The sequence below is a fragment of the Hyla sarda genome, chromosome 2 (assembly GCF_029499605.1).
Source record: "Hyla sarda isolate aHylSar1 chromosome 2, aHylSar1.hap1, whole genome shotgun sequence".
NCBI classification, from domain to species: Eukaryota; Metazoa; Chordata; class Amphibia; order Anura; family Hylidae; genus Hyla; species Hyla sarda.
The window spans coordinates 71,144,042-71,160,209 of NC_079190.1; the positions used below are offsets into that span (position 1 = coordinate 71,144,042).

General features: G+C 44.1%; 1 protein-coding gene across 2 annotated transcripts; it reads right to left on the bottom strand.

Moving 5' to 3' along the window:
* Nucleotides 1-323: 323 nt before the first annotated feature.
* Nucleotides 324-6,539, bottom strand: LOC130358595 (uncharacterized). Of its 2 annotated transcripts, none has more exons than XR_008889581.1 (2): nt 632-6,539; nt 324-450 (listed from the first exon to the last, which is right to left on the bottom strand). XR_008889581.1 is itself a non-coding variant. In XM_056562056.1 (2 exons), the coding sequence occupies exon 2, from the start codon at nt 5,809-5,811 to the stop codon at nt 883-885; it is 4,929 nt and encodes a 1,642-aa protein (XP_056418031.1). In that variant the 5' UTR covers nt 5,812-6,148; nt 6,330-6,539; the 3' UTR covers nt 477-882. The 2 variants fall into 2 exon arrangements, 1 of the variants encoding a protein (XP_056418031.1); XM_056562056.1 differs by lacking the exon at nt 324-450 and having other exon boundaries at nt 477-6,148; nt 6,330-6,539.
* Between the last annotated feature and the right edge of the window lie 9,629 nt (nt 6,540-16,168).

Genomic DNA, 16,168 nt, shown 5'->3' on the forward strand with positions numbered 1-16,168 from the left:
GTATAAAATCTGAGTTACAGCATAGACAATAGAAGAATCCCTGAATGAAACTCCCTGTACAGCCTTCTAAAACTACACAAAAATAAAAAATTTGTCACAAAAAAACTAGATAGTCTCACTACATTTTGGAGACCTTCAGAAGCCTTAGTGGAAATACAGTGCCTTACTGCACCTCCATTGAACAGGATCAAGGGTAGTAATCATTTTTTGGTAAAACTACTCTCCAATCCTAATGTTTGAACACAATGCTAAGATGCCCATGACAAGTGAACACAGGAAAAGTTGGGACTTCCCTGCTGTAGGCAACTCCACGTCACACTATTTATAATGTCTCCGCTGTCTCGTGGACACAGCTTCACATCAAGTTTATACCGAATCTCAAGGAAAGACACGCTGGTTTGCTTAACTGATGTAATCTTTACTGAGATATAATGAAAGTGCGCGGTAAAACTGTAAAACAAACATATGAAAGACAAATATAAGCATGGCTATTCAAGTGCCTTACATTATGTATAGCTAATACATAGATATGGTCTAACATGTGCTCACTTACTACACACTGAAAACACATTCTCTATCTACAAATGCCGAGCATCTCTCTACACAAGATAACTAACAATTCCTTACTCACAGGCTTTGGTATTTATCAGATTTGCAGGCTGTATTAGCTTTAAGAAGTCCTGTGGATCTGGTCACTGTGGTGGCTGGAGCTGGAATGAATGAGACATGCCGGAGCTAGTCCTATGCTTTAGAGAGAAGGCCCGCCTCTAGGCTTCAAGAAAATGGAGGGTCTTAAAGGAACAGACCCTGCTGAGTGCCAAGCATGTAAAATACATTGCGAAGGCAGCACACTCCCCACCTGGCATACTTTTTGTTATGCCACTAACCCTTGGACAGAAGTAAAACTACTTCAGAAATTGGCCTTGCATACACTTTGGGAATGCCCTGTCTAACAATCCTAACTTCAACCTTTCTAACTCTAGCATCACTACTAGGATCAGTCCCCACAATGAGTCCAATAGGCCACTCGTTCCTGTGGGCCTGAGAGTCTTTCAGTAGGACAAAGTCTCCAACTTGTAAATTGGGCTTGTCATCTTGCCATTTCTTGCGTGGCTGGAATATCACCAGGTATTCCTGTCTCCACCTCTTCCAGAAAATGTCCGCAAGACTTTGAACTTGTTTCCTTTGCTTGGTGTACAAGTCCTTGAGCGAATTGTGTTGAGAAATCTCTTCCGTTTTCAGAAGGCCTTGGATTTCTTCTTTAAAGACTTCCTGCTGGATGCATCTGATGATCGTGACCTTAAGTTTTCCGATTGCACGGGTCAGCGACTTCCAGCTGGAAAACCTTTCAAATCTATGAGCGCCCAGACTGTCTCTTGTAACTATAGTCCTACAAACTGTCACTTGAGGTCTTACCTCTTTGTCTTGATCTGGTTCTATGAGCTGAAAGGTCTCTACCTGAGTAGTTTCTTTGGTTTCTGGTTTACGAAGAAAGGATGGACCTACGAACCAGTTAGTTTGCTTGAGCGCAGCGGCTGGCACTAGTCTCGTCCCATGATCAGCTGGGTTCTTGTCTGTGCTGATGTGATGCCACTGTTCTGGACTTGTAGACTTTCTGATACGTGTCACTCTGTTGGCCACGTATGTATAAAATCTTCTTGAAGCATTGTGAATATATCCTAACACAATCTTGCTGTCTGTATAAAAGTTAATTGTATGGATCTCGATGTCCAGTTCTGTTGTAATCATGTCTGCCATCTCTACAGCTAAGACAGCAGCACAAAGTTCTAGACGTGGGACAGTGTGAGACGGTCTGGGAGCCAGCTTAGATTTTCCCATGAGGAACCCGACATGGCTTTGTCCCTCAGTGTCTATTACCCTAAGGTAGGCGACAGATGCGATAGCCATAGTGGAGGCGTCAGAGAATATGCATATTTCTCTTCTCTTTGTAGCAGACAAGGAAACAGATACGTATGGTCTAGGGATGTTGAGTTGTTCAAGCTCTAACAATGAGTCTTTCCACAACTTCCACTGCATTTCCTTCTCTTCAGGTAGAGGTATGTCCCAGTCACTTTGTTCTTGCTCAGTAGTGATCTGTCTCAAAAGAGCTTTACCTTGCATGATGATGGGTGCTACGAACCCCAGGGGGTCGTAAAGACTGTTGACTGTAGATAGGACACCTCTTTTTGTGAATGGCTTCTCTTCTCTGGAGACCCTGAAGGTGAAACTGTCAGTCTTCAGGTCCCAACTAATCCCAAGACTTCTTTGCAAGGGTGGTGATTCTGTTCCTAGATCCAAGTCTTTGAGGTCTTTAGCACGGTCTTCCATTGGAAATGCTTCCATGACTCTGTTGCTGTTGGAAGCTACCTTGTTCAGTCTTATGTTGGATTCTGCCAACATTTCTCTTGTACTTTTCAGGACGTTGATAGCTTCTTCGTTGCTGGAGAAAGAAGCAAGTCCATCATCTACGTAGAAGTTCTTCATGACGAACTGTGTGGCTTCTTGACCATGTCTTTCACCTTGCTGTGCTGCTCGTCTCAGGTTGTAGATAGCTACAGCTGGAGAAGGGCTGTTTCCAAACACATGTACCTTCATCCTGTACTCTGTGATTTCTTTGTTAAAGTCATTGTCTGCATACCACAGGAACCTTAAGTAGTCTCTGTGATCTTCACGAACAAGGAAACAGTAGAACATCTGTTGTACGTCTGCTGTCACTGCTACGAGTTCTTTTCTGAACCTGATGAGTACTCCAAGGAGTGTGTTGTTCAGGTCAGGTCCGCTGAGAAGGACATCATTTAGTGAGATGCCTTGGTGTTTCGCACTAGAGTCAAATACTACGCGTATCTGGCCTGGTTTCTGAGGATGGTACACCCCAAATATTGGTAAGTACCAGTGTTCTTGGTTCTCTTGTAGTGGTGGTGCCTTTTCAGCTTGATCGTTATCAAAGATCTTCTGCATGAAGGCTTGGAAGTGTTTCTTCATATTTGGCTTTCTTTGTAGCATGTGCTGCAACGAGGTGAAGCGTTTCTCTGCTTGTACCTTGTTGTCAGGAAGGCGATGGCGTGGTGACCGGAAGGGTAGAGGGGCTACCCAGCTGCCTGATTTGTCTCTGAAGACTTCTCTGTCCATAATCTCAAGGAAGAGAGTATCTTCCACCGAGGGTGCTAGCTTGTCGTCATCTCGTGTTCTTTCAAACACCTTACAGCCCAGTTCATCTGTATCTCCAGTTGAGGCTAAGTCTTCCATGCACCTCTGGATACTCCGATGATGTGTTGGGTTTACAAGTCTCTCTTTAATGTGTAGACTGTTGGTACATGGGCAAAGACAAGATGTACGACCATTCTGTAACAGATGTGTTCTGTAGACATTTACCTTTTCTGGTTTGTGGAGTCCGTCTAGACATACTTCTCCAACGATGACCCATCCGAGATCAAGGCGTTGTGCAAATGGTGCATTGTGTGGCCCATTGTACTGTTCTCTGACTTTGTGCAGTCTGAGGATATCTCTCCCAAGTAGAAGGATGATTGCAGCATCTGGATCTAGTGCTGGTATCTGGTCTGCTATTCGCACCAGATGGGGGTGATGACGAGCAACTTCAGGTGTGGGGATCTCTGACCTGTCGTCTGGTATCTCATCACATTCTATGAGGGTAGGAAGAGTCACCTTTGTCTTTCCATCTAATGACTCAATGATGTAGTTGTTTGCTCTTCTCCCTGTTGTCTCTACAACTCCAGAACAAGTCTTCAGGGTGTATGGAGTTGGACTTCCTTTGTCACCGAAGAGGTCAAAGAACTCTGTTTTTGCCAGAGATCTGTTACTCTGTTCATCCAAGACTGTGTACATCTTGATTGCTTTTTCTCTGAAGCCTGCAGGATACACCTTGACTAAGCATATCTTGGAACATGATCTGGGGCGGCCCTGCTCTGTACAGATCTCAGTACACTTTGAGGTTACTGCTGGCGTTGTACTCTCGCCTTGCTCCCCACCATGATCTTCTTGAGTTGCTGGAACTTCTTGTTTCCATGGTGATGGTCCTGGGTGCAGTGCTGACAGGTGTTTGTCACTGTTGCACTCTGTGCATTTTATTGTTTTTGTACAGTCTTTTGCAAGATGCTGAATTGAAGCGCAACATCTGAAACAAATGTGATTGTCTTTAAGGTAAGCTTTGCGCTCTTCTAACGTCTTACTTCTGAAACTGCGACATTTTCTTAGTGGATGAGGCTTGTTGTGGATGAGACATATTTTGTCTGGCTCCTCAACTTTCTTACTTGTGTTGTCTTCCTGATTGACTGCAGACTCAGGCGAGACTTCTGTCTTCCGTACAGAAACTGTTGCTCTGCGTTCTTTGTAAGGCGTTGGATGTTTTTGCTCTACCTTTGGGGAGCTTGCAGTTCTCTTGTTCAGGAAAGCAAAGCTTGGATCATTGCGTGTTTCAGCTTGGTCTACGATGAATTCAGCAAGGAAGGCAAATGGTGGAAATGCGACTCGATGATCTTTCTTGTATCTTGATGCTTGAGTGACCCACCTTTCTTGCAAGTTGAAAGGAAGTTTCTCGATTATGGGATCAACTCCACGTGCTGTATCTAAGTATGAGAGACCTGGCAGATATCCACTAGACTTAGCGGCTTCTATTTCTAAGAGTAGGTCCCCAAACCCTCTCAGCTTTTGATTGTCTTTGTTTGTCATTCTTGGATAGTTTTCTATCCTCTTCAGAAGAGCATCTTCAATCACTTCAGGTGACCCATAGCAGTGTTCTAGTCTCCTCCACACCATTGCAAGTCCTGCTGCTGCGTCATGAACATGTACTGATCTGATTCTTTGGGCTTGCTCAGTGGACTCTGTTCCTAGCCATTTGACGAGCAGATCAAGCTTTTCTCTGTCTGTCAGATCTAAGTCTTGGGTACCGCTTAGGAAAGATGACTTCCAGGCCCAGTAGTTTTCTGGACGGTCATCGAATTTCATGAGACCAGCGCTCACTATCTCACGGCGCATCAGGAATCTTGCTACCTCTGTAGCTCTTGCTGCATCTGGTGAATACTTCCTGGGTGTAAACTCAGGGTATGGCTGCGACTGGTAAGGCTGATGAGGTACTTGACTAAGTCTGCTTTGTTCTCCTCTGTTGTAAGTCTTTCTGCTATAATCCAGACTTGTATTTGCTTGAGGAGGGAGTACATCAGCATCCGTTTGCACTCTTGTCAGGTTGGCAGATTGGTCTCTGAGCATGCAACCACTTGACTTCCTACCCTGAGGTTCTAATTCAGTCTTGCAGTGTTGCATAGTATCAAAGTTGCTTATTGATGGTCTTGGTGCATAATTGAACTGCTGGTCAGTGTACATGGTTGCTTGTGACTGTATGTACTCACGGGTACGTTGGCTTGCGCTGAGGGGTGACATCTGGGTTTCTATGTCAGCGAACTGAGCTTCGGCAGCCCTTGTGAGAACTTCTGCCTCGGCTAAGGCTGCTGCAGCGTTTTTCTGCTGTTGCAGTAAGTGTAAAGATGCTTGCACTTCAGCTTGTTCTTTCATCAATTCAGCTTCCTGCTTTGCATAGGACGCCATTGCACAAGCTGCCTCTGCTTTCGCTCTTGCCTTAGTTGCTATGGCGCTAGCGGATGACAGGTTGGTGGTGCTTGAGTGTCTAGAACTATGGCGTTTAAATCTTGATGCATCGGCGCTAACCGAAGTTAGATTTGTTTGACTGGACGCTCTAGACAATGTTGTGCACCTAGATCTACTTCTTGGCAAGGTGTCTTCCTCTTTATAGGAGCATTGAGGGTTAACTGTCAGAGTGCTGTTCTCTGGGTTCTGCATCTTGATTTAGCTGGCAGCGTAGATAATGATGATGACTGGACACAGCACAGCGGTGTTATAGCACGTGAGAGAATTAGTTTCACTTTCTAGTGCTTCGCGCCCTTACTCCGACACAGACTGCAGGGCACAGGATTTATGAGTCTTTTTTACTGCTGCGGACGATTCAAAGCTGATTAACTGCTTCTGATAACGTTTTAAAAGCCTTTTTACTATAATGTCTCCGCTGTCTCGTGGACACAGCTTCACATCAAGTTTATACCGAATCTCAAGGAAAGACACGCTGGTTTGCTTAACTGATGTAATCTTTACTGAGATATAATGAAAGTGCGCGGTAAAACTGTAAAACAAACATATGAAAGACAAATATAAGCATGGCTATTCAAGTGCCTTACATTATGTATAGCTAATACATAGATATGGTCTAACATGTGCTCACTTACTACACACTGAAAACACATTCTCTATCTACAAATGCCGAGCATCTCTCTACACAAGATAACTAACAATTCCTTACTCACAGGCTTTGGTATTTATCAGATTTGCAGGCTGTATTAGCTTTAAGAAGTCCTGTGGATCTGGTCACTGTGGTGGCTGGAGCTGGAATGAATGAGACATGCCGGAGCTAGTCCTATGCTTTAGAGAGAAGGCCCGCCTCTAGGCTTCAAGAAAATGGAGGGTCTTAAAGGAACAGACCCTGCTGAGTGCCAAGCATGTAAAATACATTGCGAAGGCAGCACACTATTGGTAAGTATTGACTGTTAGATTTAAATGTGTACAACCAGCCAACCTGTTCCAGGACTAGACTAGTCGCTTCAAGGCAAGTAACTTCCTATTAAACTAAAATAAAAAAAGTCAATAAAACAAACAAAAAACACAAAGTCATCCATTCTTACCAGCAGTATGATTAATACTTTACAACAATACTTCTGGAGTCCTCAGCTTTTCTTCTGATGGGCCTCGAGTACCTGGTGTCTGGAGGTAAGAGCAGATCACATACTATATGTCTGCAACAGGTGCTGTGCTCTTAGAACAACTCCACAAGGTTAGCATGACTTAACCAAATCTTTAACATATTACACTATGTAGCACTCTATTTTCTTTAGCCCACACTTCAATGGGCGGACACTTTTCTTTGAAGCTGAACTTAAACAGGCACTAGTGAATGTTTTATATTAGAAATCTAAGGCTGGGTTCACACACACACACACACACACACACACACTTTTGGTTATATGTAGCCAAAACCAGGAGTAAGACCAATACAAGGAAAATATATAATGGAAAGATTTGCACCGTCTGTGCTTTGGACCCACTCCTGGTTTTAGCTAAAAATACAGTGTGTAAACCCAGCCCAAGAGGTATGAGCGCTCTGATCTACTGACACCATAGTGGGCTTAAAATTGGAAAGGTACATCTGGGCATCTGTCATGCTTTACACTTCAGGTCTGCGGAATGGCTCACAGGCCACCCAAAAGCTCAATAGAAATCGATGCGTGTAATTCCAGCCAAGACAATGGGGCAGATTAATAGTGTTGTAAAGGTAGACAGAATAAATAGACTTTACAGGCAGAAACTGTGCCAAATTTATCAGAATGGTGCACACTGATATATTTGGCCCAACTCGCTAGACATGTTAAACACTTTTCCATACGCCACCTTATGACTGGCACACTTTACAACAATGTTTTGAATGACTTTCTAGGAGGAGGTGTTGTAAATTATTCCAAACTTTCATGGACTACTGAATTTTTTATTGTTGGCACAATTTGTTGTAGCATTCTGGCACATATTGCTTAATAAGTATCCCCCCAATGATTGTTAAATTAATTTATTTTAGCTGCCTGTGTTTATAGACACCTGTGAAGTGCTATGGGAAACGGAAAATCCTTTGAGGTTAAGGGATGCATATGCTCCTTTTATATTTATCATTGTACACGTTCCATATATAGACAACCACAGAGATGGCGGGGGAGGGGATTCTTGGAGTTACACGATGCTCATTTCTGCAAGCACTGCACTTGTGCATGAAACAAAGGGTCACCTATACTAGCAGCCCAACTCACCCCCTTCAGTTCATTTAAATAATAGGCATACATGTCTAAATTGGCACACTTTGCAATCCCCAGTGTCCCAGCGACAACCTATTTTTCTGTGGCAGCCAAGTTAAGTACAATAAAGCCATTCTGTAAGCTAACAGATCAAAACCTATGTGAAGCTCTATGAATCTGCACAGTATCAGGAAGAGATGATCAGCTCTTTGTTTTATAGGAAGGCTTTACTCCAGAAATGGCTTCATTTTCCCCTATTTTCTCAAAAATAGCAAGTTCTGACTCTGCAAAAAAATAATAAAAAAATAATTGTCTTTTTTTACACCAGACCACTTCAAGGGGTATACCAGCCATATGAAGTCTGTTGACAGTGCTTTAAAATATATTGAAATAGTACATATTGAGCTTTTTTAGAGTTCTGAAGATGCCAATCGTTGGGTTAATTGCTCAACAAAACCTGTTAACACATTGCAGACATTGATTCAGTAAGGCCATGTTCAGATTTGCTCATTTTTTCCCTATAGTACTCTCTCATCTGAACAGAGCATGGAAAAAATTGTGGCAGATCTGCTGTACACCGGATACCAACAGAGCCTGATTGACCCATTTGAGTGTAATGGCTTCCATAGGGTTTCTATTATAGTGCCAGTGTTATACCACACAAACAAGCGCATCAAACTGCCACTATCTGCCACTTTTGAAGGCGTTTGTGATGGATGCTCCTAACTAGAGATGACTGGACCTACTGAAATTAGTATTATAAGGGCTTGCTTGGATCAGCTGTCAAATCGACTGCCAGAGCAGGTACTTCTGTCAAAAGACAGTTTTCTTCAATGCAGCCCATTTTGGCCTTAAAGCAGTACTCTGGCCCCTTATCTTATCTCCTATCCCAAGGCACTGGGGACCCCCTGCAATCTGTCATGCCGCACCCACCTGTGTGAGCTGTGCACAGTGCTGGAGGCTCCGAGTCTGAGGCCTCATGACCACAGGGCTGGAGTATTGTGACAGCCCTGTGGTCGAGAGGCTTCAGACAGCCTCCAGCACTGCATGCAGCATGACAGATTGCGGGGGTCCCCAGTCGCAGGACCCCCGCGATCAGACATCTTATCCCCCCATCCTTTGGATAGGGGACAGGACTGCCATCAGGGGGGGTACAACCCATACACCTGTATGGGGCCCGGAGCTTCAGGGGGCCTGGCCAGCCCTGGACCTTTTTTTTGGCTCGTCAGTGAGTGACTGCGACTGTCACTCACTGACCGCTGGGGGCCCGCCAGACTATGACCGGGCCTCATAGTCCAGGGGGCCCGCAGGACCATGGCCCGCTCTTTCTAGGGCTGCAGGCCCCTTAAGAGTCATGGCAGGGCCGGACAGACCAGGGGCTGATGGGAGTCGACGTGCCCCACGCAAGCACGCACGTCTACTCCAGTCACTTGACCTGTCCCTGCGTGATCTCCAGTCCAGACGATCCTCCCCATGCACAGGAGCAGCAGCAGCCTCCGCTGCTGGCAGCCAGCAGGGTAGGTGAACTTTCAGGGGGCAGGGGGGTTTGCAATGGTTATGAGAGGTGCAGTGCAGGGGGGGGGGGGTGATGAGAGGTGCAGGGGGGTATGGGGGTGATGAGGAGAGGTGCGGGGGGTTATAGTAATGATGAGGAGGTTTAGTGGGGGTGATGAGGACACAGAGGATAAGAGGGGGTGTATATGTATATGCATGTATGGCTGTTTTATATTCAGGGTACAGTGTATAGCAGTATTCTATTTAGTGGGTATAGTGTATAGCAGTATTATATTTAGTGGGTACAGTGTGTGGCAGGATTATATTTAGTGGATATAGTGTGGGGCAGTATTCAGGGTACAGTGTATAGCAGTATTATATTTAGTGGGTGCAGTGTATGGCAGTATTATATTTAGTGGGTATAGTGTATAGCAGTATTATATTTAGGGTACACTTTCTAGCAAGGTTATGATTACCGTCTTCATGCAGAGGATGAGGATCTGCTGACAGAGTGAGGAGCCAATGATGTCTGGATGTCAAACTCTGCAGAGAAGATGGAGCTGGAGGAAGACCTGGTCTCTGGACCCGATGTAGATGAAAAGATAACAGAAGATATCACTCAGGTCAGAAGACGTCACTCAGGTCACTGATACCATTGTGTATTCTCCTGACTGTCCCATCAGAGCTGTAGTTACTTGTAAGTTCTGCAGTGATGATGGGTAAAACTGTGTCCAATCTGTGTCTCTCCAGCTGTTACAAAACTACAACTCCCATAATGCCTGAGGCTCTCCAGACATGATGGGAGTTTTAGCTTTCCAACAGCTGGAGAACCACTTCAACTGAGGTGATCGGTGGGGGTCTGATGGCAGCCCTGATAGGGGATAAGATTTATTAGGGCTGGAGTACCCCTTTAAGTACAGACAATTTTATATTTGCATTTTCATTTTTTCCTCCTCGCCTTCTAAAGAGGCATAACTTATTTTTCCATCTTCAGACACGAGGGCTTGAGTTTTGCACAACCAATTGTACTTTGTAATAACATCTTTCATTTCAAGCAAAAATGTGGGTTTCATTTTACACTGTACATTTTATGTTAAAACTGACATGTGCTCTTCATTCTGTCAGTCAATATGATTAAAACAATCCCCAAGTTTATAGGCTTTCTATTGTACTATTAAAGAAATTTTTTACTTGAAAAAAATTAGGAAGTTTAAAATAGCCCTAATCTGACCTATCACTATCTAATTTTTCCATATATAGGGCTGTATGAGGGCTCCATTTTGCACCATCTGTAGTTTTAATTTGTACCACGATTGCATGTATAGGACTGATCAATTTTGTACTTTACATTTATGCTGTTAACCATACGGTATCATTGACAATTTTAAACAGTTCAGACATTTACGCACACGATGATACCAAATATGTTGATTTTTTTTTTACATGTTTTGTAAAATGGAAAAAAGGAGGGGAATTTTATTTATTGGGGGTGGGGTTAGGGGCTTATTCACTTAATACATTTTTTTTTATTTTTTAGGTGGTACTACTACCAGCATGGAACAGACTCTTCCATGATGGAGCAGTAGTAGTAAGTGTGCTAATAGTCGCCCCGGGCGTCACTCCTGACACCTGCTGAAATTGTCCAGTATAATGTATAGATGCTGGCGGCTTTCTCGCATCTAGATAGGGCGATCGCATCGAGTGTCAGGAGTGATACCTGCTGTGATCTGTCCTTAACTGCAGGTACTACTGCTCCCAACATGGAGCACACACTGCTCCATGCTGGGAGCTGTAGTACCTGCATTAATAGACAGATTGCAGCAAGTGTCACTTCTAACACCCGATGCGATCGTCCTGTATAATGTATAGATGTATAGTTCGTTCCATGCTGGGAGTAGTAGTACTACCTAAAAAAATAAAATGTGAAACAATTTTTTTTTAAATTAGTGTATTTTAAAAATTTAATAAACATTTTTACATTTAAATTGCCCCTTTCTACATTTTATTATTGTCTGCTACATTTTTAGGTCCCTGCCCACCCACAAAAATTGATCCCTGTTTAAAAATGAACTAACATTTTTTTGTCTTTCAATTTGAATGAGGACCAGAAGATTCAGCGCTTAATATAAAAAATTTGGTTAAGAAAAAAAAAAAATAAAAAAAAAAAAAAGGATTTAGAAAAAAAACTAGAAAAAAAAAAAAAAAAAAAAAATTAAATGCACTCCTCATTCATTTTTAATATTGAGCGCTGAATTTTCTGGTCCCTGCCCGCTCCCGAAAATTGAAAAAAATAAAATAAAAATAAAAAAAGTTAATTTTTAAAACAGAGATCAATTTATGTAGGCAGGAAGGGACCTAAAAATGTAGTGCATGTTTCACGTTTTTATTTTTTAAATATTTTTTTTTTAGGTAGTACTACTACTCCCAGCATGGAACACTGTTCCATGATGAGAGTAGTAGTTCCTGTACTAATAGATCGCCCCGGGTGACACCCGATGGGATTGTCCATAATATAGCAGAAATGTGAAGCGGCTCGCTTCTCTGCGCTATACTCTGGGCCGGCCAGTGATGAGTAGAAATTCCCATTACTCATTCATATTTTCCGCCCAGAGTGGGGATTGGCCGGATGGTGGCAGCCAATCCCCACTCTCCGTGGGAAATATGAATGGTGAGTAGCCGGCTGTAGTACAGAGTAGAGATGTGAGCGCAGGAGAAAGCAGCTGCGCATCTCAGGTAAGGAAGATCGCAGCGGGTGTCCACTGTGATCTGTCCTTAAAGGGGTATTCTGGGCAAAAAAAATTATCCCCTTTCGAAAGGATAGGGGATAAGATGTCTGATCGCAGGGGGCCCGCCGCTGGGACACCCCCCCCCCCCCCCACGATCTCCCTGCAGCAGCCCGCATTCTGTGTGTAGCTGCATCTGCAGTTTTGGAAACTGCCGGGCTTCCGAGACGGGGACGTGACGTCACGCCACGCCCATTCATTTCTACAGGAGGGGGCGTAACAGCCGCAACACCCCCTCCCATAGACATGAATGGAGAAGGCATGGCGTGACGTCATGTCCCTGTCTCGGAAGCCCGGCGGTTTCCGTAACTGCAGATGCAGCTACGCATAGAATGCAGGCTGCTGCAGGGAGATTGCGGGGGTCCCAGCGGTAGGCCCCCCGCAATCAGACATCTTTTCCCCTCTTTTCGAATGGGGATAAGATGTTTTTGCCCAGAATACCCCTTTAACTGCAGGTACTACTGCTCCCAACATGGAGCACACTCTGCTCCATGCTGGGAGCTGTAGTACCTGCATTAATAGACAGATCGCAGGGAGTCACTCCTGACACCCGATGCAATCGTCCTGTATAATGTATAGATGCAGGCGGCCGCTCTTCTATGATCCAATGCACTGCTGTATATATACACACACATTCATATTTCCCACAGAGTTGTGATTGACTGGAACCATCTGGGCTCTCTGCGGGAAATATGAATAGGTGTATATATACGGCAGTGCAGGGGACTAGAGATGAGCGAACTTACAGTAAATTCGATTCGTCACGAACTTCTTGGCTCGGCAGTTGATGACTTATCCTGCGTAAATTAGTTCAGCCTTCAGGTGCTCCGGTGGGCTGGAAAAGGTGGATACATTCCTAGGAAAGAGTCTCCTAGGACTGTATCCACCTTTTCCAGCCCACGGGAGCACCTGAAAGCTGAACTAATTTATGCAGGAAAAGTCATCAACTGCAGAGCCAAGAAGTTTGTGACGAAACGAATTTACTGTAAGTTCGCTCATCTCTACAGGGGACCATAGAAGAACTGCCGCCTGCATCTATACATTATACAGGAGGATCGAAGTGGGTGTCAAGTGACACGGGCGGTCTGTCAATTAGTACAGGTACTACTCCCATCATGGAACTGTGTTCCATGCTGGGAGTAGTAGTATTACCTAAAAAATTTAAGTGAAAAACACACTACATTTTTAGCGCCCTGCCTGCCCACACAAATTGATCCGTGTAAAAATAAAAATTTTGTTCTAATAAAGATAAATTTAGTTAAATACTATTTTTTCCATCACTACTGTATCTCTTTTTTTAATGGTACCCTACAAATTTTACCAAGTATCTCCATCAGTTTTTTTGGATCTCTAAAGTTCATATTTTCTCCGTTATTGCCTCCTAAACAGACCATTCTAATAATGCATGCAAACTGATGCAAAGGGATGCCATTTAGTGGCATCCATTTGCATCAGTTTTTCATCCGTTAGTATCAGCTGTTGAAAGACTCCCACAGCCGGAACTACTACTCCCATCATGGAACAGACTTCTTTCCATGATGTGAGTGGTAGTTCCCTGGCTGCGGAGGCTACATTAGTGTTTGTACTACTATTCCCATCATGAAACAGTCTGTTCCATGTTGGAGGTAGTAGTACAGTGGATAGGGATTGATCGCATAGGGTCTCACTTAACCCGATGTGATCAGCAGTTATAAAGCAGGGGAGCAAGCGGCATGCTCCACTCCCCTGCAATGTATATACTACTGTGTAAACTTTTTTTTAAATCCCCTGCCCGGAGCCCTGAGGAACCATTCAGGGCTCCCGGCTGGGTTTTTAAACTACTACTTTGTCCCCCAAATGTATGCCCCCATGCATGTTTATAGTAATTTGTTGGCCCCAGTGTGCTTCTAATAATTTATTGGCCCCAGTGTGCTTATTCCCCCTCCCGCTGCCTGCTCCTCCTCTTGGAGCAGGGCAGCAGCGGGACATGTCGGGAACCAGTGGTGGTGACTGAAGACGACATGTCCCGCATTTAGGCTTCATTAGCCGTCACCCGACAGGTCCCCGCTGCTGCCCTGCTCCTAGCGCAATCAGCGCACTGCCAGGACATGTCTATTCTCTGCTGCTCATCACTGTCGGGTACAGAAATGAGCAGCAGAAAATAGTCATGTCGCGGCGGTGCGCTGATTGCGCTAGGAGCAGGGCAGCAGCGGGGACATGTCAGTGGCAAATACATGTCGGCTTCAATCATTCACTGCCACCGGTTCCCGACATGTCCCCCTGCTGCCCTGCTCCAAAAAGATGAGTAGCAGGAAGCGGGAGGGGGAATAAGCACACTGGGGCCAATGAATTATTATAAACATGCAAGGGGCATAAATTTGGGGGACAAAGTAGTTTAAAAACCCCACCAGGAACCCTGAATGGCTCCTCAGTGCTGGCCATTCAAGGCACCCGACGGAGGAATTTAAAAATGGAAGTTTACACAGTAGTATACACATTGCAGGAGAGCGGAGCATGCTGCTCTCTCCCCTGCTTTATAACTGCTAATCCCATCGGGTCATGTGAGGCCTGGTGCCATCAATCCCTATCCCCTGTACTACTACCCCCAACATGGAACAGACTTCCAAGAAGGGGGTAGTAGTACAAACACTAATTTAGCCTCCCCAGCCACTGGCAGACTCCTGCAGCCAGGGAACTACTACTCCCATCATGGAAAGAAGTCTGTCCCATGATGGGAGTAGTAGTTATCCCGGCTGTTGGAGTCTGCCGACGGCTGATACTAACTGATGAATAACTGATTCAAATGAATGCCCCTAAATAGCATCTCTTTGCATCAGTTATCAGAATGGTCTGTTTAGGAGGCAAGAACTGAGGAAATATGAACTTTAGCGATCCAAAAAGTGATTGAGATACCTTTTAAAATTTCGTAGGGTACCATTACCATTTTTTTAAAGATACAGTAGTGTTGAAAAAAATTGTATTCAACGAAATTTATCTTCATTATAAGGAAATTTTAATTAATTTTTAAACCGGGATCAATTTATGTGGGCAGGCAGGGCACTAAGAATTTAGAATGTAGTGTGCGTTAACTTTTTTTTACATTTTAGGTAGTACTACTCCCAGTATGGAACACTAAAGAAATTCGTTATTTAGAATAGAGTCGAAGTTTGGAATCTGTCCGAATCAAATTTCTCATGAAATTCGGAACGAATTTGACTTCGATTCGATCTGCTCATCTCTACTTCAGACCACCGCAATTTCACCACGTGAGGTCCAATATGTTTGTGTAAACCTCAGCTATACTTCAGATGCAGTGATCAGTATTGATCACTACATCTGAATGGTTAATGGCTAACATCAGCAGGATTGCCGATATCAGTCATTATCAATGAGCTCCCCAGTGCTGTTCACAGCAGCCAGTTCCGATCGCCATGTTGGGCAACGTCATAATCATGGAACCACGCAATGAACATGTTCGGCGCTGTGCGCCAATTTCCAGGGAACAGCGACACATGTACATTGAGTGTCATCTAGGAGTTAAAGTGGTACTCTGCTGCTAGAATTGATAGGTGATAACAGGTTAAAGGGGTATTCCGCTGCTAGACATCTTCAGGACCAAGGGCGTACCTATACATCCTGGTTCCTTTCTGTTTCTATAACGTGGGGCCTCTAACAATGGCTGGGACTCGTGGCTAATAACGCGCAGCACTCAAAGTTGATCACCGCGTCTAAAGTGAAAGTAAACTAATGCCGGTTAGCTCATCTAACCCCTTCCACCCCCCCCCCCCCCCCCCCCAATTAAAAAAATAAATAACCATAAACAAAAAAACATTTAGTATCACCGCGTGTGGAAGTGTCCGAATTATACAAATATATATTTAATCAAACCGCACGGTCAATGGCGTATGCACAAACAATTCCAAGAAAGCATATTTTTGGTCACTTTATTTAACGAAAAAAGAAATGAATAAAATGCGATCAAAAAGTCCGATCAATACAAAAATGGTACAGCTAAAAACTTCAGATCACGGCGCAAAAAAAAAAGCCTCATAC

Excerpts from the sequence above, each read along its gene's own strand:
- LOC130358595 (XM_056562056.1), bottom strand. The coding sequence starts at position 5,811 with ATGCAGAACCCAGAGAACAGCACTCTGACAGTTAACCCTCAATGCTCC.